The sequence below is a fragment of the Pteropus alecto genome, unplaced genomic scaffold (genome assembly GCF_000325575.1).
Source record: "Pteropus alecto unplaced genomic scaffold, ASM32557v1 scaffold38, whole genome shotgun sequence".
NCBI classification, from domain to species: Eukaryota; Metazoa; Chordata; class Mammalia; order Chiroptera; family Pteropodidae; genus Pteropus; species Pteropus alecto.
This window is the reverse complement of record NW_006442512.1, coordinates 9,639,572-9,657,078: the sequence shown is the minus strand read 5'-3', so window position 1 is coordinate 9,657,078 and position 17,507 is coordinate 9,639,572. Positions and strand designations below refer to the sequence as shown.

Sequence of the window (17,507 nt, the reverse complement as noted above, 5' to 3'; positions counted from 1 at the left end):
GAAGTTATTTTTTAAGTGATAAAAGTACAACTGAAGAAGATTGCTAAGACTGGCAACACAATTCCAGAGGATAATTTTACATATCCCTCTGTTGTGACCGAAATAACTAGGCCCAACTGGAGTGCTCTAATCCAAGAGACAGTTTATTAGCCGGCGGCTGTCCTTGCCAAGGAGCAGCCCCGAGACGCAGGGGCACAAAGGTTTTAAGCCCTCGATTCCATCCCCAACATCCTTAATTTTTACACAAAAGACTATATCTCCTCCATTCATTAACTGATAACTAAGAGGTGGGTAAGCAAGCAGGGGTACAGAAGCAGAATGCGTCATTGTTAAAATATTTTGTACCTATAGGCAGTGATCCGGCCAGTAAATCCCTCTAGTTAATAAATTTTTAGCAGATAACTAACTAGAAGTGAGACATGGCGGTTAGCATGTACCATGTCTTATCCTTAACCTATTGTTTCTAAAGGTGAGGTCACTACACCTCTAATATTCAGTTCCTTAAGCCCCTAACTCCACTATTGTTTACTCTTCAGGTAACCTGAGTGGAGCGTGTCCATATACCCTTTTGAGATTTGGGGGTTTAAGGATGAATTTCTGTCCATTTTTAGGTAGAGGGGTAAAGCCTCAACAATTGTTAGGAAACTTTAGATTTTCTCAGTAATATTTTTCTTTGGGCGGGGGCTGGACGCTGTCTGCATTTGTGATCAGGGGTATGAAAGGCCCTAAACACTCTTTAGGCTTGGGAAATCCACACAGAGCCGGGAAACTGAGCAGGATCTGCGGCCCCGCCTTCGGTGCTGGCGGGTGGGGCCGGGCGGGGGCCAGGGCGGGGCCAGGGCGGGGCCAGGACAGGGTTGTCTCTTGGACCCTGCGGGAGGTCATGCCTGCGCGCCGCGCAGCCACGTGACTCCTTCGCCTCCTGGAACACCGGCGCATGCGCGCCGCACTCTCGACGAGGCGGCCGTGGCGCTGGCGGCTTTCTTGCGGCGGCTGTGGGGACTGAGACTGTGGAAGTGCCATCGTCGGCTCTGTTGGCCCAGACTGCGGCTCATGTCTTTGCGTCGCATCCATCGTCAGGTCAGCAGGGGTGGGTGGGCGCCTTGGAATTAGCTGAAGAGGGTGATAGGCTGAGCGTGAAGGGGCTCGCCTTGTTTCAGGCCTCTCTTGGGCCGCGGCCTCTCTCTCCCGCCCTGTTTGCGGCCTTGCCTGGCCTCAGCGCCCAGCTGTCCATTCTTTTCTCCTTCCCACCTGTTGGGTGGAGCAGTGCGAGGATTCTTTTCTTAGACCAGACGTTTCTCCTATGGGTGCTTTATGACTGGCAGGGAAATGTGGGCCTCCACACCTTGATTTAGGAAGAGATTTGAGAGTAAGTCTGAAGCACTTGCTTCCCCGAGACCTGGAAACCATTGTGGCTGGGACGACTGGAAGTGGAAGGGGTTCAGTAGTATTCTCCAGAAGTCTGGGAGAATATAATACAAATTCTGTTAAAGCTTTTAGGCTTCTCGTGAAACGCGTTCTGCGTTCTGACTGCATAAGCCACTCCTTTGGGACCCTGAGTCAAGCACCCAGAGATCTACCAGAGCTTTTTGACAAGATAGGATAAAAGCAGAAAAAGTAAACATTAAAAATCCTAGTAGAATCTTTTAATGAAATTGATTTAAGAATAATGTTTACCTTTTGTAGACAGAAACCAATACTGATGTTTTTCTCACAGTAAAATTACATCTTTAAGTTAATAAATAGTACTTTAAAGTAGTACTGCTTTTAATGTATGATTGGTGATACCATAATACCACATTATTTTATGCTATTAAACTTACTTTTTAGTTCGATATTCATGTTGCCTTCTCTTTAAGGTCTTAAAGTTATTTGGCAATTGATCTAATCTGTTAAGAAGTATTTTAAACTTTTCTATATCTGGCAAGGTTGAAAGTTAAGAATGCAAGCCTCATAGATGGAAGTATGAAGCTTCTGTTGGAACTTAAGTGTTTGGGGCCCTGTGAGCGTTTAAGTGGATTTAAAAAAAAACCAGGCAACTACTGTCAGGTATTCCCCACACCCTCCCCCTTATAGCTTCATTGTAGAGTTGCAAAAGTTTCCACTCTTCCATTATTCAGCCTTTGGTATGGAAAAGGCGAATGAAAGGAATTCTGCTAAAGAAGACTAGTTCTTAGATTGTGAACTCTTAAATAATTAGGGGTTGATCAAATTATTCTAGTTAGTAGGTGTGAAGAGATATTTAAAGTGAGAATTGAAAAGCAGAAAATTTTTAGTGTCATTGGTATTTGGTACTGTTTTTTACTTGCTTAGCTATAGTTGACTAAGAAAAAGAATTTTGTAAATCAAATAACAAAATATGGGGTGTGTGTTTTTCAAGTGAAAGAACAACCTTCTGTGGTATGTTAACAATTCCACATAAAGCATAGGATTTATTTTAATAGCCAAAGGAGAAAGTAGTAGTTCCAGCCAAATGATGATTTTTTTCCCCCCAAAAACCCGAAGGTGATGCAGACATTTATGCAAATATCTACCTATCTATATCTATCCATCCATCCATCCCAGTTCCTGGAACCTAATAAGTTTTTAATGTGTGAAAACTTAAAAAAGGTCAATCTGTGACTATTCTACTTAACCTCTGAATACAGTTGCTAAAACAAGTGGTTATGATAGTCTCTTTTCTTAACAACTTGAGTCTTAAAAATGGACTTATCTGATGAGGCACAGAGTAACTTATAAATTGCAAAGCTGGTTGACTTGTATTACTCCAACTAACTCTCAGTCCGTAGCGATGTCTTTGTATTTTTATGTGTTACTCTGTTTATGAAAAGAGTAACCACTGGTATGATTTTGAATACCTCTGTGGCCATTTTCTAGGTAAGAGATGAGTGGGTTGAACAGGATTGTAAGAAGTAGGATTCTGAATAAATTTGCATGTGAGAGAAAGGGAGGAAGAGTCAAGGATGACTCCAGGATTTTTGGTCTGAGCAACTGGAAGGAAGGATAGGGAGGGCCATGGGTAGAATGGGTTTTTGGGGAGAGATCAGGAGTTCACTTAGGGACATTTTATAATTTGAAATGACTGCATATGTCCAGATGATGTCATGTACCAATTGGATATATGAACCTGGGATTTGGAAAAGAGGTCTGGGCTGGAGATAGAAATTTGGAATTGGCATATAATTAGTATTTAATTATACTGAGATTGAGAGTTAATGGAGATAGAGAAAAGTAGATGACTAAAGACTAAATCTTGGGGCACTCTAACATTAAAAGATAACGTGGAAGAGGAGTACCCAGTCTGTCAGGAAGCTGTCACTTAGGAGTAGGACTGATAGTGAGGTAGGATTAACACCAGGAGATAGTGTGATCTGGAAACTAAGTCAAGAAAGTATTTCAAAGAGGAGGACATTATCAGCTTTAGGAGTGTGTTGAATGAGAAAATGTGAGAGCTGAGGACAAAATCTTGGGTGCTACTAATTCTTATGGTCCTGAGAAGAAAACTGATTAAAAGTAGAGAGCAGTGATTAAGAAGCAACTATCTTGCGAAAATGGTTGGAAGAAGTGATCCAAGTCAAGAATTCAGTGTTTGACTTTTTATAGGAGCAGAGATACTTCATCCATTGTGACTAAGGAAAGGATAATGGTTATGTATTTCAGCGATTAAAGTAGTGCTATAATAGAGATAGAAAACAAAACTTTGACAGCAAAAAGGAAGGAAAATTAGAAATGAGGTGAGGGGATTGGGAGGTTGGTACATAATAGATTTACTTCAAGGTATAAAGAATTTAAAAAAGGAAATGGAGGATTGATTAATAGAGATCTAGTAGGATAAAGACTGACCGACCTGGATGTGGCCACAAGGTCATTATGAGAAATTAATATTTTCATTGGAGTGATACGGGCTGGATTCCACAGTATACCAACATAATGGTTATTTTCTTAAGAAAAATTGTGGAGACCACCATTGTTCATGATTAATTCTTTCAAATAGCCTTTAAAAATAATTATTTCTAATTATAGAAATGTCACTTATTTTTTATATTTCTCTTATCGGCAACTTTGTTAATCTAATACTTATAATAATTTGCCGAGTCATCATTATTTCTTTAAGAGAAAATTCTAGAAGTGATATTGGTAGGTCAAAGCTGTGATTAATTTTAAGGTTTATACTAGATGCTGGTATATTGAATTTTGAGAATATAACCCAAGGGAAATAGCATTTAAAAAATTTACGTGAGGGTGTTTACTGGGATATACTTAGGAAAGCCAAATTTTAGAACTCAAACCAAACTGAGGATTGTATAAGCATATTCAACCATACTGCCTTTCATGTTGATCTATGTTTCTGTGAACATGCCAAACAAGCACTATCTCAATGTGCTCTTTCTGCTGCCTGGAATTTTCTTTTTCCAGATAATATGCATGACTGGCTTTCTTACCTCATTTGCTCTTTTGTTCTTAGCACTTGATACCATGTACGTATTGTAAACTTTACTTTTTTTTTTTTTTAATCTTTCTATCTCGACACGAAAATGTCAGCTCCTTGAGAACAGGGGCTTTATTTTGTTCATAGCTAAATTTCCAGTGCTTGGGACAATAGTGTCTGACACACAAAAATCAATCTCTATGTATTGAACGAATATTTTTACACAAGGAAATGAAAATGTTAAATGAAAGTTTAGCATACAATAATTTATATGCCTAGTTTCAGTAAAATAAATAATAATAAAGTATAAACCCAAAGAACAGGAGGAGATATCAGCAGATGAGAACATTTTGGAAGAAAATGGATGGACTAGTTTTAACTGATTAACTTAGGTTTTCGTTTTTCTGTGTTTAGCTGTGTCTGCTGAGAGGGAAGTTAATAAGGAACATGATGGATCTTCCCAAAAAACCCCAGAGAGGCTCAGGAATTAGGTACTAAAGGCCTCTGAAGATGAGAGTGCTGAGTGGAACTAAAAATTGGAGGATTGGTTGAAAGTCTGGTGTAGTTTAGACCCGAAATTTTCCTTCTTCATCTAGTATAGTCAGCAAAAAACTGGGTGTTTATTATTTGAAGAGAGTGGAACCATTAAAGTTTTGGCACAGCTGTTGGGAGATTGGGCAGGGGTGAAGCGTATTAATTAAAATAGGAAATCGAATGAAAGTTTCTATATTGAATAGTGAGATCACTAGCCCTGTTTGTCTTCTTTTCTCCCAGAATGTTTGTTGCCTTCCTTATGTATTTTTAAATTGAAGCATTCTCTTTGAGAAAATTTAACCCAAAGGAAATGATATAAAACACTGACATTTAGTGGGTTCCCTCCAACAGAATGCCGTCCTGCACTGAGGCCCACAAGTTGTCTAGTTTCTAATTTGTTTTGTGATGCCTTACACTTCTTGAACAGAATTTGAAGATCACTCTTCTTGAGAGATCCAAATAGTTAAAAAGTATTCAGAAGAGACAATGCTGAGAATAGAATAAAATTTAAAGTAAATTATAGGAAAATAACAGGAGATATTGCACCAGAGAGACAGGAATAGGAGACTATAAAATGGATTATTCAGAGAATTAAAAATGGAAATTAAAAATTTGATTCATATATTTAAAACCCAGTAAGAGGGGATGTCTCAAGAATAGAATGAGTCAGAGGGATAAAGAAAAAAATGTGGAAAAGATAAGAAAAGTAGAGGATCAATCTGAGAGGTCCAGCATGTGAGCACTGTGAGTTAAAGAGAGATAAAAGGGAAAACCAAAGAGAGAATTATCAAATAAATAATAAATATAGAACATAAGGATTGAAAGACATAAATATCTAGATTAAAATAGGCCTTCTGAGTGACTGCCTTGCAGGATGAATGGCACTCATCTTAAGGTACATCATTGTAGAATTTCAGAACACCTGAGACGAAGAGAGATCCTAAACGCTTTCATGGAGAAAAAAACAGTTCACATATAGAGGATGAAGAATAAAAATGGCATCAAATTTTCTCAACGGCAACACCAGATGCTAGGAAACTGAATAGATTCCTTCAAAACGCTAAGAAAAAAAATATTTTCATTCTATAATTTTATACTCAGGCAATCTGTCATTCAATTGTGAGGATTTTAGATTTGGAAAATTTTAATTTTTTCACCCCCACATACCCTTTTTCAGAAGGTTATAGAAATGATTCTTTAAAAGAGGGAGTAAGTCAGGAAAGAAAAATATTTTGGCTGTTATAAGTGAGATTCATCCCAGGAGATAAGTGAAAGGAATTCCTTGGATCAAAATGAACAGACAAACCTATACAAGAGAAATCAGTCTGAGTTGGTGCAGAAAGTTTTAGAAACTGATGGTTTTAGAATGGATGTCTCCAGAAGGGAAAATGAAGTTGATAAGTATGAGAGCCAATTGTTTTTTGAAGGACTTTTTTAACAGCTCTTCAAGGATATAGGGTATAGGGTCAGTTTCTAAGGACAACCAAGCAAGTGAAAACAATGAGGAAAGATTTAAAGAGGTATATAATTACATTTCCTTGCTTAGGAAATGTATGAGATAGCTTGAGAGAAATGTTTACATAAGGCACACTGATGTAAACCTGAATATTGCTTTAAGCCCATAGTGATAGAACTGTGTTGGGAGCACGTGAGAGGGAAGTTTTGTACATATGTTTGGTATAATAGCTAAATTTGAATCTTCTCTAATAGACTACAGAAAATGTCTAAAATGGAAAAAAAAAAAAGTAATAAGATATACCTCTAGATAAACTGTTGACTTCCAGTTTTTTGAAGTCAAAGTGAACAGCTTTTTTTCTTCCTCGTAGAACTTCTACAAAAAGATTTTAAATGCATCATGAAGTTCATTGTTTTCCTTAGTTAAAGTATGACATCTTAAATTTGGATAACGCTTTCCAAGAAATTCATTGTTTGCTGTGCTACTTTCATTTATGTGAATTTAAAGTTTTTAAGACTTTTACATGCTTTTATCTCATCTGATGATCTTAATAGCCTTATGAAGCAGATAATGCAGGTATCATTAGTCCCATTTAGAAGTGAGAAAAGCTAGAGCAACCTAGGATTATGTGCTATAAAGGGAGAGAAGTAGCCCTAACCCCCACCTTTTGTCATATTTACCTTTCTGTGCTTTATCTTATAATGAAAGGTCTGGGAATTCTAATTCCTAGTCTTTTGTACCTTATTATTTCCTGATTTACTTATGATTTAGCTGTTTTCCTTTTTGTTTTATTGTGGCAAAACCATGTTAACATAAAATTTACCTTAATTGTTTTAAGTGTACAGTCCAGTAGTGTTAGGTATGTTCACATGGTTGTGAAACGTATCTCCAGAGCTTTTCATCTTACAAATCTGAAACTATATCCATTAAATACAACTCAGCCATTAAACAGTAACTCCCCTTTTCTCCCTTTCTCCAGTCCCTAGTAACTACCATTCTATTTTCCATTTCTTTGAATTTGGCTACTCTAAATAGCTTATAAAAGTAGAATCATACAGTATTGATCTTTTTATGAATGGCCTGTCTTCAGGTTTCATCCATATAGCATATGACAGGATTCCCTTCATTTTAAAGGCTGAATAATATTTCATTGTATGTATATACCACATTTTGTTTATCTGTTTGTCGATGGACATTTGAGTTGCTTCTTGCACTTGGCTATTGTGGATATTGCTGCTCTGAAATGGGTTTGCAAATAGCACTTTGAGACCCTGTTTCAGTTAATTTGTATGCATACCCAGATGTAGGATTTTTGAATCACATGGTAGTTCTCTTAATTTTTTGAGGAACCTCAATCCTTATTTTCTACAGTGGTTGCACCATTTTACAATCCCACCAACAGTGCACAGGGGTTTCAGTTTTTCCTCACCCTCACCAAAACTTGTTATTTTGTTGTTGTTAGTAGTGGTCCTAATGTGTATGAAGTGATAGATATCTCATTGTGATTTTGGTTTGCATTTCTCTGATGATTAATGATGTTGAGCATTTTTTCATATACTTCTTGGCCATTTATATGTCATCTTTGGAGAAATGTCTATTCAAGTCCTTTGCCTGTTTTTTAATCAAGTTTTTGTTGTTGAGTTGTAGGAATTCTTTATGTATTTTGGATATTAACTCCTAATCAGGTGACTTTCGCAAATATTTTTTCTCATTTTGTAGGTTACCTTTTCACCCTGTTGATTGTGTCCTTTGATGTGCAAAAGTTTAAGTTTGATATAGCCCTATTTGTCTATTTTTGCTTTTGTTGTCTGTGCTTTTGGTGTTATAGCCAAGAAATCATTGCCAAGTCCAATATCATAAAGCTTTTCCCCTATGTTTTCTAAGAGTTTTATAATTTTATATTTACATTTAGGTTTTTAATTCGTTTTGAGTTAATTTTTCTATACAGTGTAAGATAAGGACCTACCTTTATTCTTTTGCATGTGAATGTCTAGTTTCTCATCACCGCTTACTATTTGTTAGAGACTGCCCTTTCTTCATTGAGAGATTTTGGTACCCTTGTCTAAGATCATTTAACCATGTATCTGAAAGTTTGTATCGGGCTCTCTGTTCTATTCTATTGGTCTCTTTGTCTTTATTTCAATACCACACTGTTGTCTTCTTTTTGATAGTTAAATTTGATAAATTGGTACCAATGATTGCTATATTATGAAGAGTCTGTTGGAATAACTTAGTAAAAGTAACTTTAGTATATTCTTTTGACCCAGTGATTTTGAAGTAATCAGAAAAAAGATTTCCCTAAGGGCAAGGCCAATGTTCTTAATTCTTTTTATAACACCTTAATTGCAGGGTGTGGAGTAACTGATAATCTCTGAAGATGTGGGAGTGTGGTAAATTCTCTGATTCCAGAAGAAACCCTTATGTACCATTGAAATATGCAGTTAGAACAGGGCAGGTAGTAAATGACTCAGAATGTGTCAACCAACACACAAAGCAATGACTAATTTGCATTCGGAAAATTAACCTTCAAATGTGTTTTTAAAGGATGGGGTTAGAGAGCAAAATAAATTGAGAAGCTTCTCTGGCTTTTTCTAGAGCCTCAAATGGTTTAAACCTGGGGAAATTTATGACAGTTACTCAAGTAGAAGGGAACTTTTTTCTGGTAGTCGTAATACTTTGGATTCTCCTTTATTATGTACGAACTAGATTTGATTGGTGTATTTTTTCTTCTTAAATTCCTCTGTAGAATTTCTTCTTCTGTCATATTTTAAATCTCTCAAATCTCTCTGTAAATTTTCTTCTATTCTCAAATCTCTCAGGCCCTGCCCTGCATATTCTGCTGCTTACCCTCCCATTTCTCCAATACAAACCCTCTTCATTATGGTCATTTTCTTGTCTTAGAACCAGTCCTAATTTCTGCCTTTTAGTCTACTGTCAAGATTTGTTCTGTCAAGCTAATAGGCTGTTCCCTATTCTGTAATAATTCTATTATTTCAAAACCTGTAGTTTTTCAAAGTTAAAACCGTGTTCTATATTTCATGAAGCTTTTCTAGCTGGCAGTAATTTTCAGTTGATTAATCTTTTTTACTTCATTTGAAATTAATTCAAATCTTTCCCGCCCACCCCACCCCCGCCTTTCTCTCCTTGTTTCCTCCTCTTGTTTTTAATCTCTCTCCAACTAGTTAAAAACCCTTAGAGTGAGGACCTTATCTTATTCTGGACAAAGAACTAGTGGAGAGCTGGATATATACCAGGCATTGAAAACTTTTGTCCCCACCTTAACTCTCTGCACTTCCCTTATTCTCCTCCTCCTTTATTTTCCCTAGATTTACCTGGTTATAACTAATTCTTCCAGTAGCATTCAGTCTCAAATGGTCTCAATTTAACATTTTAAATTTATCCTTTGTTGGGAAAAATTTTCCTTCATATTACATTTGAAATAATGAACATATAAAAAAATCGATTTCATATGTACACAATTTAAAAGATGCCCTCTATACACACAAAAGAACTTAAAACTATTAAGAAGTAAAACGAACAAAAATGTTTTACAGTGTATGTCATGAAGATCAGATTTCCTTATAGTTTACAAAAAACTTGTCCAAACCAGTAAGACTAAAAATTAGTGATGCAATAGACAATATGGACAAAGGATGTGAAAAAGCATTTAAGAAAAAATAAAGGAAATAGAAATTCAACCTCCTCATAGTTAAACAAATGCAAATCAAAATGAGGTATTGCTCTTATTTTTAAATCAAATGAACAAAATTTAAGTTTTCATGGTACCTAGTGCTGAAATGGGAGATGAAGAATGGATATTCTTATGCATTGTTAATCAGTTAGGAATGCATTTTCTGCAAGTAATAGAAAACCTGTCTATTAATAGTTTAAACAACTAGGGATTTAATTTCCCACACAGTATGAGTCTGGCAATGTGTTATTAACATCTTGATGATGTCAGAGATGGCATTCATTAATTCTGGCCAATCCCTTATTAACTGCTTCATGTATACACGTTGTTTCAGATATGTTCATATTCAAGGTAAGAAAAAGTAATAGAACCTATACTATTTTTGACTGTCTCTTTTTAATTTAATGTAATTTTTTAATCAGAAAAGCAAAATCTTTCCCGGAGCTCTCCAGCAGATCTCCTTTTCAGTCTCATAATCCTTTATATAGGGTTAGGTATCATGTGTCTCTGAAAAAAAACCCAAAGTTTCGTTAGGAAGATGGTGAGAGAGGATATTGGATAGGCATCTAAAAGTGTCTTTCCAAAGGACTTTGCAACTTTTCTAGAGATAAATTGTCAGCATCTTCCCAAATAAATATACATGTATTCTTTGATTCACTAGTTCTGTTGTTCAGAGTTTATCTGTGAATAAGTTTCTGTTCTTCTGAATTATTTAGAGAACTTGATAGAAATACAACTTTCCGAGCCGAGCCTAGACCTCAGAATCATTGGTGTTGGGGTCAAGGAATTTGTATTTATAAAAAAAAATAGCTTACTAGGTGACTCTAGTGTGTGGCTAGGCTTGAAAATTTCTGTATAGATTATAGTGAAACTCAGGTTTTTAAAGTAGGCGTAAAATTGCGAAAATAATAATAGTAAGCCAGCCAACCATTGGCATACTGTAGCTGGCTTTTCTTAAAAACAAAAACGAAAACAAAAACTTTTTTTCTTCTGTCAGTTAAATAATTGCAGATAAGCCAAAAGAAGAAAGCATCAGCCCATTACGCAGGGAGAACAGCTGTTAACACCAACATTTTTTGTGTATTTTTATTTTATTTGGTATAAATCTCTATAGATGCATGTGTTGCATATATATGTATAGTATATACATAGTAGACATATTTCTTTATCTACACAGATACATATTTCCTTTATTATTATTCCATTATATAAATATGACATTTACTAAAGCAGTCCTCTTCTTAAAACTCATCTCTCTGTTTGTATAACAGTAGTGTTATAGTGAATGTTTTTATACAAATGTTTTTGATTATTTTCATAACATAAAATACATACAGTTGCCATTTAGTACATTTTGGTTGATTGTCCTCTAGAAAGATATCTGTAATTATTGCCAATTTGATATCTTATTGTTTTAATTTATGTCTTTATTAGTAAAGATGTGATCCTTTCATATATTTATTGGTCACTTGCATTTCTTTCTTAGCATTACTATCTTTAAAATCTTAATCATATTTTTAAATTTAAATTTTATTTTTTAAGATCATTTTTAAACTACATTATACTATATTGTGTATTCTGATTATATTTTAAGAGTAAATCAGTTTTATGATCTTCATTTTGAGAATAATCACTCACTTAGGAAAAAAGACATGCCTTCTAATTTAATGATTCACTTTCCATTTAAACTGTTAGTGAAAGAGATGAAGTCAACTATGAAAATATATTGTGGCACTACCTTTATAAGATAAAAGAATAATCCCTTGTTATTTTATGGCCTTAACAATAAAGATAATGCTGTTTTCCAGGATTGGTAGCAAAATAGCATTCAGATATTGAATTTTAGAATTTTAACTAGCTAAGTAGCATTAAATTCAAATATGATTGCTTCTTTAGGGAGCAGGCATAGTCTTCACTTGTTTTATGGATAAAGGAAGTAAATCTTCAGTTATTTACATTTTGCTCAAACACTAAAAATAAAATGGCAATTTTTAGAAAATTTATATGTTACAGAATTTTTCATAATATAGAAACTAATAAATCTAATTATGAGTTAGAGGAGAAATCAAGAATCAATATATTTAATAGCTAATGAGGGCTTTTTTTAAAAAAGTGCTTTTGATGATGCCAAATAAACATTTGAAAGACATTTCTCTTTATTTTTGTTTCTACAGATCATCTACTGAAGACAAAATAAAGAGCTATGCAAAATTATCACATGGATGAGTACAGAAATTCTAGTAATGGCAGCACAGGCAACAGTTCGGAGGTAGTAGTGGAACAGTCCGCTGATTTTAGTACTGAAATTATGAATGTTACGGAAATGGAACAGTCACCTGATGGATCTCCTAATGTGAATGCAACTACAGAAGAAAATGAAATAGCAAATGCTGTGGACCTTCCAGTGATAGAAACAGAAGCAAATTTCCCTCCAGAATATGAAAAATTTTGGAAAACTGTAGAAAATAATCCTCAGGATTTTACAGGCTGGGTATATTTGCTTCAGTATGTAGAACAGGAGGTTAGTAACTATTTAAATGAGACTAAAAGGACAAATTAATCAGGTCATATCAGACTTATTGTTTTGTAATTAAAGTTGCCTTTTTTATACTTTCAGATTGAATTGAATAAGATTGGATATATACTTTTATGGCATCTGTACATGTGAATGTCTGTATTAATGGAGTCAAAGTCTATTGGGGGGTGTGTGGGTGTATATGTATAAAATTACTGAATAAAGTTACCTTGCTATTTGACAGAATTAGTTCCTTCTAGATAAGTTTGTATTTGCAGGGACAAGGGGTGCTGTGAGTGTGGTTTTTAAACCTGCCATTTATTTTATTTGAGATAACACTTTTGAAAGGAATAGTAAATATTTTTGTGACAAAAACTTCTAAGATGTTTAAACACCTCATTTTATTTTCATCAGAATCACTTGATGGCTGCCAGGAAAGCATTTGACAAATTTTTCATACACTATCCGTATTGCTATGGTTACTGGAAAAAGTATGCAGACCTTGAAAAGCGGCATGACAACATTAAACAATCAGATGAGGTGCGTACATCACTGAATAAAGTTATCTCCATTAGGTACTGTAAGCCAAATAATAACAAAATAAAGACCTTTTTTTGGCTGGCAGTACCTACGATTTATGGTCAAACAATTTTATAGGGTATTTTATTTGCATTTGTCACTCTTGTGGCATTTGTAGCTAATATTTTCTCTCTTTGTTGGCAGGTGCGTTAAACCTCTACAGTTTGTCAAGCTTTGCAGTGCAAGCCTCTGTATTACACTGCAGCTTAACAAGTAGGGCAGGGCTTTTCTCTCACTTACATTTATTTCTCATTTTCCAAACAATATAGTTGGTTTGCTAGTCACATTTGCTACGTCTTATTGCATTTTTGGTCAGACGCTGTCATTGATGCTCTAATGGGTCTGTGCCCTATGGTCTGTAACCCAAAGCCTGCCCACACAACCCGGTCAGAATGCAGGGACTGCTGCGCTTTGAAGATCAAGACTCTGCACGTGGGGATCAGAACATTGCCATGTTCTATCCAACCTCCACCCAAATGGTAATGGTAGATTATTTAAACAAAATTCCAGTAATTAGTATTTCTAAGGTTCACCGGATAACACAGTGTTGCCTCTCTGTTAAGAAATAATTAAATATTTGAAGTACAGTTTGTTGTTTTCTTCTTAGGTTTATCGGCGGGGGCTTCAGGCAATACCTCTTAGTGTTGACCTTTGGATACATTATATAAACTTCTTAAAAGAAACATTGGACCCTGGTGATTCTGAAACAAACAGTACAATAAGAGGGTATGTGAACCCTATCATATTTTTTTAACCATTGCAAAAGTATTTTATAGTATCAAGGTACTATATTTTATTCTACCCAGTCCTTATAGGAAATAATCACTGTTGCAGTGACTGTCTCTGTTTGAGTCAGTGTTTATGAAGAGCATACTAGAAATGGAACTCTGTCAAATGGAATACACAGCTAAGTTTTATCAAATGTTTCTTCAAAAGTGGTATTATTGTCAACTCCCACAGTGTATGAGAGTAGTCATTTTCTCATAGCCATGCCACATTTTTTTAACCTCCAGTGATTTTACATTATTTAAGTTTTACATAGTTCTACATTATTCATCCTAGTTTGCCATCTTTTCATATTTTTATATAAGCCATTTTTACATTGCCTGTTCATATCTTTTGCTCATTTTACTTTTGAATTATCTTTCTTATTGATTATAGGAAATTTTAAGTGTTTTTGGTTTTTATTTTTATCAAAGTATGTGCATGTGGTTTAAACAATCAGTGATAAACTGCATGTACACAAAGTGATTCCTTTATCCCTATTCAAGTATTTTGGCTGTGTCTTCTGTTTTTTTTTTTTTTTTCTCCTAACAAATTCGTAATAGTAACTCTCTACTGCTTTCTCTCTCTCTTCATTAGCTGTAGACGTTGTAATTCTGTTATGATAGGTGAGAATGGAAGAATCGTCTTTTCATTCCCGATCTTTCCAAAATGGATAGGTTTCATGGACTTTTGTTTTTCTTGGGGTTAGTTACTATTTCCCTTCCCTCCTCCCTTTTTTTCATTTGCCAGATTTTCTTTGAACATTTAAAAATCTTCACCCCCTCTAATTTCACTAGCCATTACTAATACTACTTGACAAAGTGTACAGAAGCTATGTAAGTTATTTTTTGGAGCTAAAATATTCTATTTAATCTGAAAATTGTAAAAGAGAATTACACTCTGAAATCTGTCAATTCCAATTTTTCCCTTCCATCTTGGAGACAACCCTCTTGGAACCTTCTCTTCTGTAATCTGGACTGGTTGCTCTATTCTGTTTCTGCTATACCGCAGTTGTTTTGGGATTCTCCTTACAATGATTCTAGGATGTCTTTACCTCATTCTTGGGTTTCCAGCTGTTTTTATTAAGACTGTATTGGATCTTGCTCTTTCGGCCTACCTTTTAGAGAAGTACATCCTATTACTCCTGATAAAGGATGCTTGGAATTAAAAAAAAGTCTGAAACACCCAACTGATGGTATAGTGGGATATGGAATTTCGAGTTGAAGGTAATTTTTTCTTATGGCTTTGAAGGCATTTATTTCTTCATTCTTTTATAACTTCTAGTATTGCTATTGAAAAATGTACCATTCTTCTTCTAGATTCTCTTTATATGACTTGTTTTTCCTCGTGGAAAATGTTCTCCTTACCTTTAATTTAATGTGATTTTATAATGATGTGCTTTGGAATAGACTTTCTAATTCATTGTGCTTATTATTTAGTGGACTTCTTCAATCTGGGATGCTTGCATCCTTCTTTTCTTTGAAATGTTATTGTGTATATTCTTATTTTGATAATTTCCTTCCCTTGGTTTTCTCTGTCGTTTTTATTACCCAAGAATCTTTCTTGTTCTTTGTTCCTTTTTTTATATCCTCCTATTCTTATTATATGCTGCATATCTTCTGCTGCTCCAGCACGGTTTCTTCTGAAGTTTTTTTATTTACTTGTTTTCATCTCTGACATGTCTGATTTCTGGATTTCTGCTTATGTTAAAGATTAGATATTAATAAACTGAGTGGAAACTCTCTGTGTTTTGTATGGGGGGGAGCATTTTTAGTTGGCCTGGAGGGTTTTACGGTAAAGTGAATAGGCGGCTACTCAGATTTTGTTGGGAACTCTCAGTGTTGGTATATTCATATCTTATTCCTATGCTAAGCAGCATCTTCATTGAAGGATCATCTGATCTGCCTGGGGAATGTATACCTAGCTTCTGAAATCCCATAGCTGGGCAGGAAATGAGGATTAAGGTCTCAACCATTCATTAAGCAGACCTTCTTTCAAACACTCTGTTTTTAGTTTATTACCTTATCATCCTTCCTCTCCCAACTCTCCCATCTTTCTTAGTGTCTGGTGTGTTAATTTCCTGAATCATTTTGGGATTCTGCAGGGGCAATGACATGTATTTTACTCTCTTGAAAACTTCATACACTTACACATGTACACACATACACACATTCTTAATCCTTTATCCATCTTAAACATATTTCCCACAGTTTTTGCCATCTTTTAACTTTGTTTACAGTGTCTTTTTATCATATAGAGGGTTTTTTTCCCCTTAATGTGGTTCAGTATTCAATCTCTTACTGGTTTCTGAGTTTTGTGCCTATCTCGTCAAGAATATATATATCTTGTATTTTCTTCTAATTATTTTAATAGCTTTTCAAAAATTACTCATTCATCTGGTATTTAGTTTGTGTCTTTTGTGAGATAGAGATTAAACTTTCATTTTTTGCATTTATCGAATAGTCCAGCTTTTCTGCATTTATTTAAAATATCTTCTTCAGCATGTACTAAATTCAGACATTCATATGTTTTGTTATCTTGGGAACTGTTTTGTTAATCCATTTTTCTGTTCCCAGGCCAGTGCCATACTTTTAATTACTATAACTTCCTAGTTTCTTTTGATATTTTTCAGGAAAACACCGCTTGCATTGTCTTTATACAAAAAATTTACATTTTTGTATGGTAGATGAATGTTAGAATTCGTTTTTCCTGTTCCACCCAAAATTTGTTAGAGCTTTGATTGGGATTGTGTTTAAATTGTAGATTAATTTAGATAGTATATTTTTATACTGGTAGAATCCTTCTTAATTCTAAAATATTTATTTTGAAAATATGTATCTAAAAGTTTTATCCCATTAGGACTTCAAATCTAATGGTTAAAATTGCTTACAGAAATCTCTTAAAATGAATTAGGTATTTTAAATTAACATTTTTGTAGTAAACTATAGTCGTGGAATTTTAGAATCTAGAAAGACTTATGAGAGTTTTAAAATATATGTGTACTTCTCATTACTTTATAAGGCAGCTGGATCTCTTATTAGAGAGTTATTTTGCTAGAAAATTTTTACTTAAATTGATATAACATATGTCTCTGTCTTCTGTTCTAAATGAATCCTCAACAAACATTTCAAGTTTAGCAAATATTTAAGTATCTACTGTGTTATTTTTATATGTTTCCAGGGTATAAGTTTTGCATTATAATTTTATGTAAGGTAAAATTACATGAAAGTACATTTATCTATATTCCCTTTACGTTTTCTCACTCTTTGAGCAGCTATTATACACTTCTTTATTATTCCTTCTACTTTTTAATCTCTACCTGTATAGAAAACAATATAATTTTGAATTTAGCATTATATTCTAAAATGTAAAAATAATTTTATTTTTAATTTTTTTAAAGTTGAGGTTTAATTGACATACATCACAGTAGTCCTCCCCCCCAATCTACAGTTTTACTTTTCACGTTTTCAGATACCCTGAATATATTAATTGGAAAGTTTCAGAAATAAACAATTCATAAGTTTTAAATTGAATATTC

The 17,507-nt window shown here is 34.5% G+C and overlaps 1 protein-coding gene across 5 annotated transcripts in view; it reads left to right on the top strand.

Annotated features, from left to right (window-relative positions):
* Positions 1-930: 930 nt before the first annotated feature.
* Positions 931-17,507, top strand: part of PRPF39 (pre-mRNA processing factor 39) — a 30,486-nt gene continuing 13,909 nt past the window's right edge. For 2 of the 5 annotated variants that reach the window (XM_015597728.2, XM_006922694.3), the window contains exons 1-4: positions 931-1,080; positions 12,285-12,631; positions 13,040-13,165; positions 13,812-13,930. In XM_015597728.2, the coding sequence (XP_015453214.1) occupies positions 12,314-12,631; positions 13,040-13,165; positions 13,812-13,930 (563 nt within the window). In that variant the 5' untranslated portion in view covers positions 931-1,080; positions 12,285-12,313. Of the gene's footprint in view, positions 1,081-12,284; positions 12,632-13,037; positions 13,166-13,348; positions 13,684-13,811; positions 13,931-17,507 lie in introns of those variants that run through there. The other 3 variants (XM_015597726.2, XM_015597727.2, XM_006922696.3) reach the window with 3 other exon arrangements.